This window comes from Suricata suricatta, chromosome 4 (assembly GCF_006229205.1).
Source record: "Suricata suricatta isolate VVHF042 chromosome 4, meerkat_22Aug2017_6uvM2_HiC, whole genome shotgun sequence".
In the NCBI taxonomy this organism is placed as follows: Eukaryota; Metazoa; Chordata; class Mammalia; order Carnivora; family Herpestidae; genus Suricata; species Suricata suricatta.
In genome coordinates this window covers 159,348,225-159,369,257 of record NC_043703.1, presented here as the reverse complement: position 1 = coordinate 159,369,257, position 21,033 = coordinate 159,348,225, and the positions used below count along the sequence as shown (strand labels likewise).

Sequence of the window (21,033 nt, the reverse complement as noted above, 5' to 3'; positions counted from 1 at the left end):
AAATTATATGGACTAAACATAAAGATTAAAACTCATTAAGCTTCATTACACTGAAATAACATCCTCCCTACCTTTTAACTGCTGCCATTTAAGAAAATTGTTCTGCTTTTAACTTTCAGACTGGAAACCTCAGATAACTAGAACAAATAATAACTGGATCTAAAAACATGAGAAAATTTTAAGTGTCTTGAAAGTGATAAAATGCTATTAAAGCATCACATCAGCCTAGATGGTATGGTAAATTAAAAAAATAATAAATTTATTGGTTTCAAAACCTCTGATCATCCACTGATCAATGAGCCATTTTATGTAAAATTCGAGCAGATTTTAAGATTGCTAAATACAAACCTGCATTTCAGTGCCATCTACCACACAGCTACCCCTTACAAAGACGGACTACATCATAAACTGCTACAGACCCTTTTTCTCTCCTCGTCGGAATGAAAGCGTGGAATGACATCATTCATAGGACCTCTCTGAACAGTCCCCCTAAGTACAGCTGAGCTTGAACAACACAGGGTTAGGGGTGCTAACCCTAACACACCAGAGGTCTTGTGTTTCGACCCCTCTGCGTAGTCAAAAGTCTGTGCATCACTTCTGACTTCCCAAAAATGTAACTACTGATAGCCTACTGGTGACCGGAAGCCTTACCGGCAACTTAGACAAATAACACATATTTTGCATGTTGTATGCATTATATACTGTATTCTTATAATAAAGTAAACTAGAGAAAAAACTCGTAAGGAAGAGAAGACACACTTACTGTGCTGTATTTATCCCCCCCCACCGAAAAAAAAAAAACCACACAGACAAAAATCCTCTCTACTGAGTGGATTTACTCAGCTCAAACCCGTGTTGTTCAAGAGTCAACTGTACTTAGACGGCCAACATTTCTCAAGAACTGAAATTTTAACTTAAATTCTGGAACTCCTTCTTGGCCAATTTATTCTAAACTTCACTTTCTTCCTAGCTCACATGAAATTTATTTAGGCATGCAGTTGGCTTCTGTGAATTCTGTTTTTCTCAAATTAGACAAAAGAGGGAGACAATAAAAATAAGAAAATAAGAAACTGTAATGGACCTTTGAATATGGTTCCAAAAAGTACACTAGGAGGGTTCAACGCTCCATTTTCCTGTAGGAAATATTAGTACTTAAGATCATTAAGCTCTGGCCAATAAACCTGACAGGGTCGGTATACCGCTGATAATTGTGCTTTCATCTTTTTAAGTAGAAAATTATCATATTCATACTAAGCAAACAATTATACATGTCTGCTGAAACTTGAAATATAACTTTAGAAACGGGCCACCGGGCTGTTATTTGGCAATAACACCTGAATCCTACACTCAGTATCCTCTACCATTATCTCACACTTAAAAGCTGTAACACATACTAAATACAGGTTTGCTAGACCACTGTGGAGATTCAAGTTTGCCACTGTTTTAAATGCCAATAAAATTATACAAAATATAACAAATGCAACATTTCTTTATGAGCAAAGAGACACACACTCCCTCTGTAGCACGGGATGGTCACCGATGATCCTGCGGAGTTCATGTTCTTATAAAAGCAAAAAGCTTCTCTAACATTCAGACTCCACTGAGCTCTAGAACCCATTAAGTGAGAAATTCTTTTGGTTTTTTTAAAAAAAAAAATCACGTATTTTAAATTCCACCCACGCATTTTTCCTATTTTAAAGCTAAAGTGCACTTTCAAAACAATAATCGAACCCAGAGCAGAAAGCTGCTGCTATTTCCCCCAACAGACTCTCGGAATCGAGGCTCCCCAGCACTGGCTTACCCTGTTGTAGAAGGGGTGCTGCGGCCCGGTCATCCCGCTGTAGTAGCTGCTGTGCGGCTGCGGGGACACAACCCCCCCTCCGAAGGGCCCGGTGAAGGAGGTGGACGACGAGCACACGGACGGGGGCCTAGGAGGCGCTTCGTGCGAAGGCAGCGCGGGGTAGGCGAGGCCTCCGATGTTAATCTGGTCCCTGGCAGCTCGCACGTCTAGGAGATTCAGCGGCAGCCCGAAGGCAAAAGAAAACAGGACTGTCGTAATTAGTCCGACTACCACCTCCTTCTTCAGTTACCAGAGAGAGACATGCTTTTTTCACTTGCCAAGGATTCCAGAAGGCTTAAAGGAGACAGAAATCTTGGCTTGGAAAACCTCGGCCAGAACAGTCTAGAGAGGACAAACCCAACTACCCTGCAGGAGAGCTTCTGTCACCATCCGAAAAGTCACCATCCGGATTCTTCTCTTCAGTTACCAGAACAATCATTTTCTCTGTGACTCTTTGAGGTATTTGTGTGATTCTAGGATCCGTAAAGTGTTACTATTAATAGTTCCCACTTGTCTAACGTTAACAAATACGGTGATTGCTAAGCTGTGGGCCTGCAAACTATACCACTTACCCATCTCTGAACAACCACGAACAGTCCCATGGCCACAAAACACACCTTGATAGCGGCCTTGTAACTAGTGCCTACGGGGGGGACGTACGAGCATTCCCGGCTCCGTCCCCACGATTCCCGACGCCGCACAGGAGCTAATGTGTCTCAGCAAATGTGCGCGTGCGCGTGCGTGTGTGCGTGTTAAGGACAAATGAAATTATTCCAAAACTTCAATGCCACTATCCTCAAGCTCCAGTCCACAAATTTAAGTTAAAATTTAGATAGTAATATAAAGATATTTTTGCCCCGTTGGATAGAGACTCCTATTTCAAGACTGGTCACAGAAAACTTACAATGTCCTGACAGCTTAAAATGGTGACTATCTCAAGATCTGATTCCAAAGCAAGAAGTTAGGCGTGTGGGTTCTCCAGAGAAACATTAGGATAAAGTGAGTTTAACAAATAACATTCTCCTAACATTCTCTAAAGGATGTCAAAACTCCTCATCCTGAGTTTCACGGATTCTCCTGCGTAGTGCTTGGTTCAGTATTCCTCGGGGGCTCGTGGAGCGAGAGAAACTTCCATCACTAAGTCAGAAATGGGTAACATTCTGAGGACTCCAGATAAGAAAAATTCGATTCACTGCTAATACCCACCTGCAATAATTTCACGTAGTTTGGGGTCTAGGTTTACGGTGCACGGCAGGAAGGTTTTTACGTCCCGAGCCACGAGAACTGGGGTCCGTGAAGACAAGAACACCTCAAAGTTTCTTACATCTCCATCTATTTCAAGCAATGGCTCCACATCTTTAGTTGTTGGAATATTCTTTGATATCCTTCAAACAAGAAACAAATGAAAAAGGTCTTTAATGTCATTATTTGAAAGGAAAATTCTACATGTAACTTAAAGTGTATTCATAAAAATAATAACGCGTTACACATCATTAAAAAAAATTGTAGGGGAAAAAAAAAGACCAAAAAAATTGTAGTTACATAATGACTAAGGTAACAAGTGAGAGGTCAGAATTAGAATGCCTTTGGCCACAGGCAGGACTCGGGCTAGAACACGGAAAGGAAAGCAGACCTTCCGGGCTCCTCTCGTGTCGGCAAGGATCTCCCGGTGATGAGGACATGAGTTAGCGGCTCACACACGGGAGAGTGAGCCCCGTGCCAACGAGCCGGCCCGCCCAGAACCACGCACCCGGGCCGGGGGCGCTGACCAGCTCCAAACCCCACATGTATTACGGAACACCATAGTTCCTGCCTTTGCAAAGAAGGGAAGAAATAAATTTTAATTTTTAAATAAAGTACATACACTAGAAAAAAGTACAGGTTTTTCTGGCTTCAAAAAAAAAAGGTTTTATAAAATTTCTATTGGTTTACTGCTCAGACCCAATCCTGGGCTGGTAGCCAGATATTAAAAGCCATCTGAGGGAAAACCCAGAGAACAAAATTAGCAAACAAGGAAAGACAGGGTGCTGGTGAGGACACAGGACAGTGATTTTGTGTTAATGAGTTTCAGGGAGTCCCTCACAAGGACTCACACACACTTGGGCAAAACAGAAGAACCCTCGGAAATGAGATGACTTCTTAATAAATTAAAATGGCCTTCAAACTGATTAGTGCCATGTTTTAAATGAAATGAAAATCTTGGGAGAATGGTTACAAAGAATCATTTGCAGAAGGGGCCAAAATTTCAGAGTTTAAACAGTTAAAAAGGTAGTTCATCTGTTTCAAGAGTTGAACATAAAATACTAAGAGAAGCTAGGAAGATTTAGATAAAAACACACAGCTGACAAGTCACATGAAACAAATTAACTGAATTTTAATGCCAGCTCCGCTTCAACTTGAATGTGAACAGTGTTCTCAATACGATGAACAATGCTGCCCTTCACAAGCCAGCAGCCTCTGCTGGCTTCCAGATTGAAGTCTCGATTCTAACCTTTTGAGCTCAATACATTAAACTCTTCCACTGAAAGAGATATTTATGCAAATGATAATCTTTTGGCAGTGGGCCACTAAAATCATATGTGTCTTTATTTTTCAGATATTTTTCCAAAGGTTAGTATTTAAAGAATTTAAGTAACTTCACTTTTCAATTAAGAGTGAATTTAAATCTCCAGTAGTATGAATCATGTGAATTAAAGTTGCCAGCAGTTAAATGGCCCACAGAAAGCATTATAAAATCTCGGGCATCAATGAGCTCCTAGTAAGTTTAAATGCAATTTCTTTCTATGCTACCAAGCTAGCAGTATTTATTAATGACAATACCAATGTAAGTTAAAAGCATTTTGATTATAAATGACAGTGGTTTATAGAAAGTCCATATTAATTCCTTGGCAGAAATTACATAAGCCATTCAAATCACTTCCATTCAAAATGAGGTCGTAAATTACATGGGAAAAATTTTTTCTATTTTAAATCAAAATATAAACAGGTTCTAAAAGCATAATTTATGAAGAGGGCATTATTTATCATACTTATGTAAGAGTAGCCACCTAATAATGTCATTATTTAATCCTAGCAGGTTAAAAAGAAGACAAATTTCCTTCAAAAACTTGGGGAAAACTCTTAACGGGCTCAGAATTTTATTGCCTGAAGACAAATTTAACCCTACTAGACTCAAATACGTTCTATCACTGAACGCCCATTTAGTAAACAATGCTCTCTGCACACAGCGCTTCTGAGATTCTGGAAGAGAGATGGAACACAGACCGAAAACAGCCAACGGGTGAGAAACAAAAGATCAAGTGCCGTCCACGTGTGTGGACAGACAACTCAAGACCCTGAGCACCTTAGGAGCTAACGACGCCCTCTCGTTCTGTCTTGACGCCGCTAATTACTGATCCCCCCTCTTCAAGAAGTCTTTCCAAATACATTCCTGCACACCACATATCCCAACGGGAATTTCATAATCAGCAGCGGAATTATTTTGTGGATGTCTATTCCCCCTCTAGACTGTACGTTCCTTTAAAGCTTGGAACAAGTTCGGTTTTGTTCACTGTTGTATCTCTGGAGCTAGAACAGAATAGTGTCAGGCCACTTTTGCTTAATAAATATTTGTAGAACGAATACAAAGAAAAAAGGCATTGTTGCCAAAGAACTCTATTCTTTTCTAGTAAGTTTCACTGTAATTACACTTTCTGATACTGAAAAAAGAGTTAGGATTGGAAAAGAGTCGGTTGATCCACTTGAGTTCGTTTTCGTACGTGGTGTGAGATGGGGGTCCAACTTCATTCTTTCGCATGTAGAAATCTAGGTGTCTGTGGGAGAGACATTCCTTCCCCCATGATATGGGCGCGGCGCCCCCCGCACAGCTCAGGCAGCCACCGATGTAGGACTTTGTCTCTGAGGTCTCAGTTCTATTTCACTGGTCTGCACTCTTTTGATCACTGTAGGTCTGTACTAAGTTTTGAAATTGAGAGGCGTGAGTCCTCCAACTTTATTCTTCTTTGCAAGAAGAATATTTCCAAGATTGTTTTGGCTATTTGGGATCCTTTGCAATTTCATATGAATCTGAGGATCAGGTTGCCATTCCCACAAAATAAGGCTATTTTGGTAGGGGCTGCCTTCAATCTGTAGATCACTTTCAGTGGTACTGACATCTTAATATTTAGTCTTCCTGTTGGTAAACATCAGATATATTTCCATTTATTTAGAATGTTTTTAATCTTTATTTTAGCATCTCATAGTTTTCAATGTACAGGTCTCTAACCTTGGTGGTTAAATTTATTCCTGGGTATTTTTTTTAAAAATTGTTTTAATCTTTATTTATTATTAAGAGAGACAGCATGAGCATGGGAGGGACAGAGAGGGGGAGACACAGAATCTGAAGCAGACTCCAGGCTCTGAGCTGTCAGCACAGAGCCCGACGCTGGGCTTGAACCCACGAACCATGAGATCATGACCTGAGCTGAAGTCAGAAGCTTAACCAACTCAGCCCCCCAGGTGCTGCTAGAATTGCTTCCTTATTTTCCTTTCAAATAGTTGACTGCAGAGGGAAAGAAACACAAGTGATACTGTGTTGATCTGTAGCTTGCAACTCAGTTGAATTTATTAGCTCTAGGAGTTTTCTTGTGGATTTTTTGAGACTTTTTATATATAGGATCACGTCATTTGCAATCAGAGATAGTTTTATTTCTTCCTTTCCAATTTGGATCCTTTTCCTCGTGCTTCTTGTCGAACTGCACTCACTAGATCTTCCAGTATAATAGTGAACAGCAGTAGTGAAAGTGGGTGTCTAAGTCAGCTCAGGCTGCTAAACCAAAATACTGGGGGTTTTAAATCAGTATTTAAACCAGACTGTGGGGCTTACACAACATTTATGTCTTACAGTTCTTGGAGTCTGGAAGTCTGAGGTCAGAGCCGGTATAGTCAGGTGCTATGAGAACCTTCTCCCGGGTTTGCAGCTAACTCTCCCTTCTTTTAAGGACACTAATCCCAGGACTCTACCCTCGTGACCTCGTCTGAACCTACTTGCCCCCCAAAGGCCCCTCCTCCAACACGCCCACATGAAGGACTAGGGCTTCAACATATGAATTTGGGAGGGACGCTGCAGCCCACCGCAGCGGGAGCCCCTGTCATGCTGTCTTAAGGGGAAACCTGTAGTGTTTCACCATCAGAATGAGGTTAGCTGTGGGCTTTTTACACGCTCTCTCTCATGCTGAGTAAGCGCCTCGGTGTTCCCAGATTTTATGTGTTCCTATCGGGAAAGGATGCTGGATTCTGTCAAATGCCTGTTTGCGCCTCCTGAATATTCTTGTGGAATCCTTTTTATTGTTGCATGATTGGTGGTCATATCTCCACTTTCTGATTTTAGTTATTTGTGTGTTCTTTTCCTCAGTGTCAATTCTGTTGATCTTTTTCAAAGAAACAACTTTTGCTTTTGTCAAGTCCATCATTAGTCTACTCTGTATTTTACTTATCTTGGCTCTAATCTTTAGTTTTTCATCCCTTCTGCTAGCTTTGAAATTTTAAAAATTTGTTCTTTTTTTCCTAGTTCCTCGAGGTATAAAGTTAGGCCATGAAGGTCTTTCTTCCTTCTTAATACAGGCATTTACAGCAGTTCACTTCTCTCTGAGGTACTGCCTTTGCTGCATCCCTGAAATTTTAATCACTCCTACAATTTTTTTTAATGTTTATTTCTTTATTTTTTGAGAGAGAGAGAGAGAGAGAGAGACCGAGCATGAGTGGGGGCAGGTCAGAGAGAGGGGGAGACACAGAATCTGAGGCACGCTCCAGGCTCTGAGCTGTCAGCACAGAGCCCAACATGGAGCTCAAACTCACAAACTGTGAGATCATGACCTGAGCTGAAGTCGGCCGCTTAACCGACTGAGCCCCCAGGCGCCCCGACTCCTGCCATTCTTATATAAGTCCCATGATAACAATTCCGAGTCGCCTTTCATATTACGCTGGGAAGGACATTAGCCTAGGGCGTCTATCGCTAAAGTAACGAAAGTAATAAAGCGACAGAGACGACCAGTGCCGCTCATGCCCAAGGTGTGCTGAGCACAGAACGCTCACTGGAGCAAGGAGGAAAAGAGGCCCCTGCCCCAGGGGTCAGAGCTCCTTCTCAGACAGTGCACCGTGCACAGCGCCCAGCCCTCCTTAGCACCTGCCTTCCAACGCTTACTAAACTAATACTGCATGTTAAAGGCATTCTATTCAGGAACCACGCAGGCGAGAACACGTGACACGTGACATGGCGGATGGGGCCATGCCGAGCCTTCAGGTTTGTTAGTTTCTGGTTTCAAGTCTTTAATGTGTTTGACTTATGTTTAAGGACCGTCCAATTAGGATGACAGAATGCTAACCCTGAAAGGACTTGCCTAAGTTTCCAAATAAATCACTGGCAGAGCTAAACTATGTTATTCTTTTGCTTGGCACAACAGCTTCCTCTACATTTTAACAGGATTATTTCTCACTGAAGGTGTGTATATCTTCAAGACAGTGTTATATTTCCTATTTGGTCAAAATATTAAGGCCCAGATTACTTTTTTACATTGGAGGAAACATTAGTCAGGTAATTTAAAAACTTCTAAGTGCTCAGTATGCGAACTCAGTAGACTATCATGAAGACCGCAATCTGCATATCTGCAGCCGGACTTCAGCTGGACCTCACATGGACAGCACAAGATGTGACCTTGGCGGCCGAGATGCCACCCCATCCAGGACCTCACGTGACACAGCTCTCCCTTTTCCAAGATACGTTCACACTTCTGTACCAGTCTGTGCTGCAGGCCACGTCCTGGTCCTGTTTCAGCCATGCTCGCGTCTCGCTTTGAGCATGAGTAACAAACAGAGTTAGAAACTGAAAAACAAACTAGGACGAGAAATGAGGGAAAATTTTGTGGCCATAAAAATCTCCCTGGGACAAGAGTACACTCGTGAGCACTGAGAGTGGTGGTAGCACTAAACTGTGCACCTGCAGCTAATACAACACTGTACATTAGTTACAGTGGGGTTTTACAAATCTCCTTTACCTTTTATTCAAAAGCACTGAATACTTCTTGGGGCGCCTGGGCGGCTCAGTCGGTTAAGTGTCCGACTTCAGCTCGGGTCATGATCTCGCAGTTTGTGAGTTCAGGCCCTGCCTCAGGCTCTGTGCTGACGGCTCAGAGCCTGGAACCTGCCTAGGATTCTGTCTCTCTCTCTTTCTGCCCCTCCCCCACTCACATTCTGTCTGTCTCTCTCTCTGTCTCAAAAATAAATAAAGGTCAAAGAAATTTTTTAAAGCACTGAATAATTTGAGACAGAAGCATTTCCCCTCAAAGAGAAATGCAGCTTCACACTCTCCAGCGATGACTCCATCTGATCCAATGACGAAGAGCAGCGGATTCAGCTGCTGAGGGAACAGTATAACCTAAGTCCGGGGGGGGCGGGGGGGGGGGAATCTCCCTTTGAAGCTACTGCATAACCTACAACCTATTTACGCGTTAGAAGCTGCCCATTAAAGGCCCTCATTTCTAGGAACACAGCGCCGCCCTGCAAGCTGGCTGGGCTGTGAAAGCACAGAACGGAGGGCTGACCATCGCAGGGAAGTCAGAAGAAGGCTATGTCATTTGACAATTAAAATGAAAAACAATGAGGTTAATTTTTTAAAAGGCATAACGAATTTACTTACGGGGCACCTGGGTGGCTCAATGGGTTGAGCATCTGACCTAAGCTCAGATCATGACCTCATGGTTTTGTGAGTCCGAGCCCCACGCTGGGCTCAGTGCTTACAGCTCAGAGCCTGGAGCCTGCTTCAGGTTCTGTGTCTCCCTCTCTCTCTCTCTCTGCCCTGCTCCACCCCCCTCTCAGATAAATAAACATAAAAAAAATTTTTTTTTTAATTTACTTAAAAGGCTGGGTCACTGTGACTTGGGAAAGTCCTGTAGCCCTCTGAGTGCCAGTTTCCTTACTTCAGAGGGCTGGGGGAGACCTCCCCGCGCCTGTGGACCTGGAGGGCACCTCCCACACCCACCACACGGAGAGGCTCTTTCTCTGCTCTCTCTCACAGTCACGAGAGAGCCTACGCGGTCCGTCCCATGTCTGAGCTCCTTTGGTTTCTGGTGTAAAAGTGACACCGAAGCATAACTTCCCTTGGCTTTGAGGTTGTGATTTTGGTAACTGCAGGGATGAGAAAGGACCAATGAACAGGAAGAGTGAAACACAGCAGCTCTGAGAGGTATCTGCCCAGGTTCACGTGCATTAGACACGGCACGGCCTTCACGTGCGCTGCGTAAAGTGTTGGGAGGACCCTCTTCTTACAGGTACTCTAACAGCAGAACTATATCTGAAGGGTACAAGCAATTGAGAAGAATTTTTTTTCTTTTATAGTTTGTCAAGTTGTTTCCACACAACACCCAGTGCTCATCCCCACAAGTGCCCTCCACCGTGCCCATCACCCGTCCCCCTCTCCCTCCCCCATCAACCCTCAGTCTGTTCCAGTATTTAAGAGTCTCCTATGGTTTGCTTCCCTCTCCTTAACTATTTTTCCCTTTCCCCTCCCCGTGGTCCTCTGCTAAGTCCCTCCTGTTAGACCTATGAGTGCGAACATATGGTATCTGTCCTTCTCCGCCTGACTTATTTCGCTTAGCATGACACCCTCGAGGTCCATCCACTTTGCTACAAGTGGCCAGATTTCATTCTTCCTCATTGCCGTGTAGTACTCCATGGTATAGATGAACCACATCTTCTTGATCCACTCATCAGGTGATGGAGATTTAGGCTCCTTCCATAATCTGGCTACTGTAGAAAGTGCTGCTATGAACACATGTGCCCCTCTGCATCAGCACCTCTGTATCCCTTGGGTAGATCCCCAGAAGTGCTATTGCTGTGGTAAATGAGAAGAAAAATTTTAAAAGTACTAGTATTTGCAGAATACCTACAGGCTGCCACTCTCTGAAACAGGCGTTTTATCCAGTTTCCCTAATTTCTATCTCCCAAACATTCCATGAGGTACCATTTCAATTTTTAAAATGAGGAAGGGCGCCTGGGTGGCTCAGTCGGTTAAGCATCTGACTTCAGCTCAGGTCATGATCTCACAGTTTGTGGGTTCGGGCCCCACGTCAGGCTCTGTGCTGACAGCTCAGAGCCTGGAGCTGCTTAGGATTCTGTGTTTCCCTCTCTCTCCCTCCCTCCCCTGCTCACGCTGTCTCTCTGTCACTCAAAAATAAATAAAAAAACATAAAAAAAATTTTTTTAAACAAGGAAACTGAGGCTCAGAGATGTTAAGCAACGGGCCTGGCATCCCCTCTGAGTCAGGGGCAGAGCTGGCACCCTTCTGGCCTGAGTCAAAAGCCTGTGTCCGCTCACTGCAGTGGGTCAAACCGGCTGCCACAGACATGGTTCAGAATTCCTAATTAATGATCTACATATTCTTAACTCCTTAAAATATAATAAAATAGAATACTGCTTACATACTAAATTTTAACCCACAGAGGAAGACCAACAGATAAGCCTAAAGTCATCCTGATACTTTGTTTTAATTTGGCAGACTTTGAAATATGGTTTCTCCTCCATCTGCACGTGACACTTAAATTCCTTGTTTTTTTATTTTTCCAGTCCAGCACTTCCTCTTCATAAAACCAGGCGAGCGAGGGCACTCCTCCACCTGCTGTGCCTGAGTCAGAGCATGACAAACGGTTCACAAACCGCAGTGTTTATGACGTGACTCGTGACAGCGCCTTGTCAGAGCGGCAGCGCCCAGCACGTCAGTCACCTAACACTGGCGACTGACGCAGGAAGCCAAGCGGGGAAAACACCCTGCCGCCGCAGGGCACGCTCAAAGCCTGGTGACACTTGTGTCCGCCGAGGATTCAGAACTCTCCTGGTGTCATGTCGCCAAAACTAGGCAGAGAAACGAAGAGAGGTTTAAACCCAGGTGAGGCTGCAAGGCCTCCCACGTTTCAACTGGAGCACATTCGTCAGAACGGCTCATTTTCCTAACTGAATTTATTAGGAAATGGTATCTTTGAATCAATTAGTTTACATTCATTCTGCTTTATTTACTGGGATTGTGCGTAAGATTTAATTTGCAAAAAGGTTTCCACGGGGGGGGGGGCTGAAAACCCACGTACCAGCCCGCCCCCCCAGACGCCCCCGCGCATGCGCTCGGCCGATCCCGGCGCCGACGGTGCACAGCAGCTCCGAGCTGCGCCGAGAAGGCCAGACTTCGGGGAGCAGGTTAAGGGAGGCAGAGCCGTGGCCTCGGACTCGATAGGAAATAGGATCTATCACAGCGTGTAAGGCCCACTGCTTCGTGTCAAGAGCTTGTACTATGATGTATTAAAAAGTACTCTGATGAAGGTCACGGCTGTTGGAGGAACACTAACGGCACCGTGAGGCGCCGCACCGCAGGAAGCCATGTTCCTACTACTGTTTCCTTCTAGAATTCTTAAAAACCCTTCCATTAACCAGAGAGAGGAAGCGAATGTTTTATAATAAAACTCCGAAAAGCACAGAGAATGAAGGTTCTAAATCAAAGCTTGTCTACCTATGAATATGCCTCAGGTTAAAACAAAATCTTTACTAGACAAGCTATCTTAAAGATTTAACGTTTAATAAGAATAGAACCCTGGCTCTACAACGTTTAGAATTTAATACTTTTAATCTAAATACAAATTTTTATATCAATTTTATTTATTTTATAATTTTCAAGTAGGTCAATTTTTTAAAACTTTTTTTAATGTTTTATTTCTTTTTGAGAGAGAAAGAGAGACAGTGTGAGCGGGGGGGGGGGGGCAGAGAGAGAGGGAGACACAGAATCTGAAAACAGCTGTCAGCACAGAGCGTGATGCGGGGGTCCACCCACAAACTGCGAGATCATGACCTGAGCCGAAGTCAGATGCTTAACTGAGTCACCCAGGCGCCCCTAAGTAGATAATTTAAATTTTTTAAATGTTTTATTTATTTTTGAGAGACAGAGAGAGAGAGAAAGAGAGCATGAACAGGGGAGGGGCAGAGAGAGAGGGAGACACAGAATCCAAAGAGAGGCTCCAGGCTCTGAGCTGTCAGCACAAAGCCCAACGCAGGACTCGAACCCACAAACCGTGAGATCATGACCTGAGCCGAAGCCGGATGCTTAACCAACTGAGCCACCCACGCGCCCCAGTAGATCAATTTTAAATACTCCTATTTTTTCATATCTGCCCTTTTCCCAGAAGCTAATTGGAAAGAATCTGAGGAGGAAAAGGTACTGCAAAACTTAAACTCTAGCCACATGATCAGATAACCACTTACTTGCCTATGAGCAAGAGTCTTGGTGCTTACAACTGTCCTCTGAAGCCATTTTTTAAAAATAGGCATGGAAATTAAACCTTAAAGTGTAAAATATTCATATTTAAACTTAGAGTTTTCCTTGTTTTTCTGCTCTGGAAAGGGAAGAGCAGAAGGAAGCAGGCCTGAGTTCTTGGCCGGACATGCTGGTAACGTCTCTAGTGAAATACTGCCATCTGGTGGACGTGCTGGGTACTGCTGAGAGGAGCGGCGGGCGGCCCGCTCTTCCCCCTGGTGTTCCCAGGACCCAGCACTTGGGTGGTTTGTGCTCCTACTTCACGGAGCCTCAGAAACGTTTTGACTTGAAATTCTGAAATCATAAACCTCTGTTGAAAAACTAACTTCATATATACATGGCAAATTTGAATCCTTCAGTAATCAGACGGGTTTTTTTAAATGTAAATGTGGATCACACTTACTGTATTATAATATCAACTGTGAACCTGCACAGGTAATATTTTTGTTTTACATATTAAAACATATCCTTTAGGGAAGTTAATTTTTTTATTTCAGATTTCAAACAACCGTAGTTAACACACTTGAGTTTTTCATGTTGGAGTTAGAAACACACAGCTTTGGAACATTTAAAATTCTTTCTTTGTTCTATATTACCATAAAATTACTGAACATGGCATCATGAGTTTAAATGAGAAAATACCTTTAAAATCAATTTTATCCTATTTAAAGCAAATGAAAAGCTACTGAAAAGCTACCTAAAAGAATTACAGCCACGTAATGCATATAAAAATGGTATAAAGGTTTAAACAAACAGATGTGGCAGCTGTTGAAGTGTCAGGTACCACGACTGACTTCTTCCCGCGTTCCCTACAGCACCCACTGCCATTACCAGACCCAAGTCGAACTGAGTAAAGCATTTATTTGGGGTTTTACGTAAGTTGGTAAGAGTCTGCATTCTCTGCATAGAGCAGAAGGCAATCCTGGGGAAAATTTCCTATCTGCCCACTGATACATAATAATATTCCCGTCGATATATGATAAATAATCCTAAATATTCATTTTTCAAATGAATAAAATATATCTGGAAATTAAAATAAAATTAGTATAGTTCTGTATTTCTGTTTCCCAATCTCCTGCCTCGCTGTGGCGTTACAGACCATCTCCTGGCTTCCGGAAATAGGCCTGGGGAGGCTCCAGCCGTAGTAGCTGAGCCCAAGGAACGCCCACTCGCCTCCTAGAGTTAGTATTCAAGTACAGAATCTGTGCAAACTGCTTACTCCAACGCGTGGTGTATACCGAGGACTCAAGTAGTACCAACCAGTACTTTTATTAGCATCCTTCAATACATACCAGGCTCTGGAAATATTTGTCTAATGAATGAACCTGATCAAAATACTTTAGCCCAACAAAACGGGGAGCCCAGCTAACTCCGAAGGCCTTTTTAAACAACGCTGACAGTAGCCTGTCAGCAGGAGCTGAGGCGGGAGCGATTCCAAACCGTGGCGGTGATAAAAGGATTATACGCGCAAGCAACCTCAGAAAGGTGGCTGAACTCAGAGTTACAGGGAAATGACTACGAAAACCACCGTTCTGATTTTAGTATCACCCAACAAAAGGTGGGGGCGTCTAGGTGTTGCCTGAAATATGTCATTCCCACTGACTTGCTGCGTCCGAGAACTTCGAGGCACACGCTATCCTAGTACAACAACAAATCAAACATTTCACCCACGTGTGGAAGCAAAGATCAGCTGTCTTTATGAACAGTGTTCTCTTCGAGGTACAATGTGGCTGCTCATCTACCACCGCCCCCAGTGCCTGCTCTTCCTTGACCCGAAGGTCTTCAGCACGTTTCTTTACTCTTTCAGAAACAATCACCACCGCTCACTCCATGCCAAGAAAGTCTAACGTGAGGAATCCAGCAAGGCTTAAGGAAGTCACAGTCCATGGAGTTAACAGTCTAGTTCAGGAAACAAATACTAAAGAGAAAGGCAAATGTTTATAGAAAAGTCACTACGACTTAGTTACGTAACAATGAAGGGACACGTGTATAAGGAACACATCTAGCAGTACCCTGGAGAATGGGGCATGCCTGGTCACCAAAGGCTTCCTGAGGCAGTGGCATGTAAGATGTGACCAAAAGACTAATGGGGGGGTGGGGGGGGGCGAGGGGAGGAAGGGCCACAGAGAAGTGCAGGAGGGATGAGGCAGGGGACGGGCTGGAGAGCCAGGCGAGGACTGCTCAGAACGCCAGTAAACTGGTCACTTGTACATCGAATTTTGACCAATTATTTTTCTTTATCTGTAGACCCAAGTTGGCACGTAATGACCATCATTTCCATCTCACAGGCCTCATAAATCACCTTCGGTGTTACTGCACAAGCACAAGCACGGCCCGTCGGCCTCCACACCACTGACCCATCAGTCAAGGCTACGGAAATCACCTTCATTCACTCTCAACCCGGGTTTCAATGTGGGGCCTGGGGACAAACCATGCAGCTGGCAAGTCCAAATTTACAAAATGATCCAAAAGTGGGTTTTCTAAATCCAACATTTTACCAGAAGATAAAGAATAAATTGATCTTAAGAAAAAAGAAAGTATTACAACAGGAAGAACATACAGGGAGATTAGTCATAAAAATTAATGGAGAGGTTCAGAAATAACGAGTTTTCTTCAGTACGCTGTAACAAGATGGTACGTATAGACGCCGCTCACTTCTTAGCTTTCTCACATTCATGGAGCGCTGGTAATGTCCTTCTCTACCACTCATTTCATCTTTACTGTGGGATCCCCACCTACTCTGTGCACGACTTTCCAGTTACCCTAGTTTCCCCACCAAGATGCACTCCTATCCCCTTCCCAACACAGGATTCTCAGTATGTTCCCTTAGGTCAACAGGACTCCCTAACTTAGGCCGCGTCACGCGGGCACCGCCAAGTAACAGGCACCTTGGAGCATCCAGGGTATGGATACAATTTTTTCAAAACCCCCCAATGGATCTCCATGTTACTTAGGGTGAAAGCCAAAACCTTTACAAAGACCCCCGGACCTCATCTGTCACCCCATCCCTTTATTGGACCCTCTCTGGCCACACCGATCCTCTGTCCTTGCCATTACGAGGACACACCAGGTCCTCTCCGGTCTGAGGACCGCTGTCCACACTGTTCCTTCTGCCCAGACACGCTCTCCTTCGATCTCTGCTTGGCTGGTTCTCTCACTTCCTTCCAAGTCTTTGCTCAGCGTTTCCCTTCTCAACCCTGAAGAGAGTATTTGTATGAGATATAGTAATGGAAAATGTGTTTGGAGGAAAAAAATGGAAACACAAATTATATACAAGACAGTAATTTAATAAATGTAGAATGGTGACAACATCAACACTGCAGAGAAGTCACCTCCTATCAAACAGAGAGAATTTCAGTAAGATTCTCCACTATAGATAAAAAGCACCAGGCATGAAACAGTGTTTGGCATAAATATTCCCAGTATCCCGAGATCAAAATTAGGAGAAAAATCAGCAGCACAAAGGATGTACTCAGTACTACAAAGGAGGTGAGACAACTTCTCCACAAATCTGAACTGTCGCCGGGTTTTTCATGCTCCTGACAGTCACGACTTAAATCCACACGCAACAGAAATAAATGTGCACACAACTGGGGCCACACGATGGAGGAGGGGCAACAAATACTGTGAAGGGAAGACGAAGGAGGTGAGTGAGAGCTGAGGGAGGCAGGAGAGAACCAGAAATGAGCAAATTAAACTTAGGAAAATTGTGGCTGAATGTCAGGAATGAACATCCTAAGATATGAGATTTTACTATGAAAAATGTCAAGCACAGAATACCACTACCTGAATAATTTAAAGATACTGAATTGAGCATAAATGTTGTAAGTCAGAGGTGGATGCACAGTGCCTATTCCGCAAACGGCTATTTCAGTGAGATGGAACATGGCTACCATTCCAAAGTTCTCTCAGAACTTACTTATTTTAAATAATTAAAAGAGTATGGCATTATCCTTATCACAAAACTATTCTGACCATACCATCCTGAGTAAAAGACTGCCTGAGCAGTGTCAAGGCAGATTATTTAAAACATTATCTTCATGAAAACTACTTAAATTCATCTTTTAAAAACTTCCATGACTGCTTAAGATGCTTACTGAAAAATACCAGAAATAAAGTTTTATACTAACATATTTCAATGGTTGTCTAAAATGTTATAATAAAAAGTAGACAGAAAATCTTTATCTATAGTTTTTATTTTACTCCCTTTCTTCTTCCTAAATGTATGTTAACAAAAAAAACCCCTCAAATGATCTAGACAAAAGCTTTTAGCTCAACACATAATTGCAAGAAAATTACAATAATTGTACCAATTAAAATAATCTTGAATGAACAGTATGTCATCTTAATGTTCCAATGGTTTATAGAGGGATCTACTTAATTAGCTGAAATTGCTTTCTAGTGTTAGTATCAAATGTCATTTGTTAAAAGTTGAACAATTTGGAAAATAATTTAACAAAGCAATTTTACCAAACACCAAGAACCAACATTTTCTTATTCAGCTGAATAAAGCAAGCAGATGTGTCATCAAATTGCTATAAAAATAAATGAGGCTTTTTATGGATTAAAAAATAAATTTTACTACTAGAGTTAAAAATACTATTTTGATTGTTTTTATCAAATCAGATTTCTTTAATAAAATAAATGAATATCAATTATATACTGCTGCTTTTGTCTGCTGTAAATAAAACTTTTTATTATTCAAATGACAAGCAATGGAATCAAAGAACTCCACTATGGTTAACTAGAAATAGTCCTCTAAATTATTCTAACGTATTCCAATATATGATCTTCCAGTACATTAGTCAAATTGTCTTCCTACAGTTTTTCATTCCAAATCATCTTGAAGTCAATTATTAAGTCAATTCCTTAATGAAGTCTCAAAGAGTCTTACTACATTGTCTTTTTCTCTTTTCCTTACACTAGCCACAAAATATTCTCTGTATCTGTAGGCACATAAAACTAAAAACAAAGAAAATTTTTTTAATTCCCCCTGAATCCAACCCATTAACGGATGGCAGGCCCACTGAGTGTCGAAGTCTAAAATAATGGATTAATTTAAGAGCAAAACAAAGTTCTAATCATCTCATTAGATCTCCAAAATAGAACCGGAGATATATATTTACTCGAACAGAATATTCCCCTTATAGAAACTCACTCCAAATTATTTTTATTAGATGATGAGAAATACCCCATCAAAAACATTTCTGTGGCAAATGTTCTGTTTAGACAAGGGGGAAAAATTACTCTCATCTTTAAACTATAGGTGATATATTCTTTTGTAAGACACATTTTTATTCTTTAAAAATGTAAATTTTTGAACATTTCTTTAAACATAAGGAAGCCATATAGTTTGACTATAAGCAATTCTCTGCAAAGAAGTAACTCCTCCTCACTAACCCAAGAGTTACGGAGAGTAATTAATCAAAGAGTTCTAATCAAAACTGATCTCATCAAGGGACTGTCCATCTCCCTTCCTGCAGGATCTGAAGTGGCTAAACTGACTTCTTGGCCACTTTCAGTTCTTAAGATACTCATGAGCACCGGCCCTTCTGCAACCTCCGGCTCCGCACCTTCTAGAAGCACCAGTGCTGACGCTAGGGTCAACCAGTCTGCCCGCCAAGCGCGGTCTGTGACTCACCCTGCCGCCATGAAACAAAATGCTGGGTTTTTTAAAGCTTTCAGTAAAGCTACGTACATATACGTAATGATTCTCAACGACATGTGGCATGTGTGCAAAGGTTACCGAAACCATAGGAGTGTGCATTCTTGGATGCACTTAATTTACACTATGTCCTTAAGTAAAAATGCTAACGAAGGAACACATGTTTACTATTCAGTTTTTGTATCTCCCTTCTCCCATGGGGAAAACACCAGTGCTCCCAAACACCTAGTGATTTATTCATTCACTCTATCTTACAACACGCTCTAAAGGATTTCAGAGGTATACATACAACAAAACTACTATCAACTACAAACTGACTAAGTTCAAGATTTCTTGGTAGTTAATTCTGTCCTCAGGATGTATTCTACTAAGAACAGAGAGTCAGAGCACTCCACTCAAAGGTGACTGCATAGTCGTTTCCCCTGGGTGGTTACACTACCAGTCTCATATACAGGTGGGGTCAGGTCCTTCTGTCCATATTCAGGACTCTGCTCTGGAACACGACCGAAAAACTACGTAAAGTGTGCAGAGACACCCCCTCTCCCATCTAAGGGGCATTACTACTCCTGAAGCTTTAGAAAGCTAGGCATCCGCTAAAGGAGCACATTCTCAGAAGTTTCTGGTTTACCCTTCCCATGAATTTGTTGTATATTTAAAAGAAAAAGGAATACCTATTATTTACACATGAATGTTCTTATTCATATTCATGTATAAATACTACAAACCGTATCACGTGGTGCACGCATTCACACTTGGCTATTTTCACCTACTGTATCCTACAGTTACAAAACACTCTATCGTGGTGATACGCTAACATTTATTCAACCAATGTTCTTATGTAATGTTTGTTTATTTTTGAGAGAGAGAGAGAGCAAAACCACGAGAGAGAGAGAGAGAGAGAGAGAGAGAGAGAGAGAGAGAGACACACAGCATCTGAAGCAGGCGCCAGGCGCTGAGCTATCAGCACAGAGACCCAGATGGGGCCTGAACTCACGAGCAGCAAGACCAGTATGATCTTGAGCCCAAGTCGGACGCCTAACCGACCGAGCCGCCAGGGCCCCCACTCCTGCACGAACGCACCCCTACGCGGCACGGCTTCGTGTCTGTGAGGTGCACACTCAGAGCTAATGCCTGCCAGTGCGGTCGCTGGACTGCAAGGAAACACACGCGGACTGGTCCCCGGCTGCACCTCCGGCATCCAGCGCCAGGACCCACAAATAACAAATACTTAATATATTTTTGTTGGACTGAACTGAAATAGAAATTTTTTGAGAGCTTTAAAGACCTTTGTTCACTTGCACAGCTCTCGTGGTTGTGTCTCCTGGGGACCCCGGCGTTTGCCACTCCCCACCTTCTCCACGGGACACGGAGAGGACCCAGCGCCCGGGGCTTCGAGCACGCAGCCCTTCAAATGTGGAAAGCCGACCGGTGTTTCTGTTCTGAGGCACACTGCACTTCTGAGCAGTGTTTCAACTCAACGAAGGTGGAGACCGACTTGAGTCCTATTCTGTACCGAAGCCAGAAACTGACATAAACTATATTTACTCTTTGAATGGGGGGAAGGGGTTCTGAAAAATGTAATTATTTTTACGAAGGTAAAGAAAAATGGTAGAAAAGTAATATATTATAGCAATGTCTGCTTTGTAGATTAGTTGTCACTGCGGTAAATAAGACAACTGACATTAAACATCTTATATACTAAACAGAATATTCGTATCTTATAAAACTCTAGAAAGAAAGGGAGAACTCAGAAATACAAAAACATCAGACACTTGGTCTTCGGCATAAAAGCCCCGGGGCTCAAGTATCTAAGAAAACGCACACGGTGCGACCATGCTGGGGGGGGCCGGCGCGAGTGGCTGTGAGCCGTCCGGTGAGCGACCCGCCCTCTCTGGGCTCCAGTCTCCGCACGAGGGAGTACGGATTCGCACCACTTCCCCGCCTGTGAGGACGACAGGCTCTAGAAGGCCCAGTGTTCAGAAGAGGGACGAGCGCCGAGCCGTTTATGGACTGAGAGGTGGGCGGAGAGGCCTCTGCTGCCTTAACAGCTCCGCGACTTGGGGAAGTCCGAACCCGGGTCTCCCGGTGGGCGACGCGGAGCCGGAGCACGAAGGCCCCGGCGGAGGCCCCGGCGGCGCCGGAGGAAGGCGGGCGGGAGAGGCAACCGCCAGCCGGAGAAGACGCGGGCGGGGGGCGGGCCTG

At 43.3% G+C, this 21,033-nt stretch overlaps 1 protein-coding gene and 1 long non-coding RNA gene across 2 annotated transcripts in view; one reads left to right on the top strand and one right to left on the bottom strand.

The window, feature by feature from the left end:
- KIDINS220 (kinase D interacting substrate 220) overlaps positions 1 to 21,033 on the bottom strand; it is a 90,642-nt gene that overhangs the window by 21,794 nt on the left and 47,815 nt on the right. The window contains exons 21-22 of the mRNA XM_029938576.1: positions 3,047 to 3,225; positions 1,802 to 2,007 (exon numbers count right to left, since the gene is read on the bottom strand). Of these exons, the coding sequence (XP_029794436.1) occupies positions 1,802 to 2,007; positions 3,047 to 3,225 (385 nt within the window). The remainder of the gene's footprint in view (positions 1 to 1,801; positions 2,008 to 3,046; positions 3,226 to 21,033) is intronic.
- LOC115290347 lies at positions 10,055 to 17,305 on the top strand. The gene is made up of 3 exons (XR_003908058.1): positions 10,055 to 10,143; positions 11,438 to 11,756; positions 15,414 to 17,305. It is a non-coding gene; the product is annotated as an uncharacterized LOC115290347 (long non-coding RNA).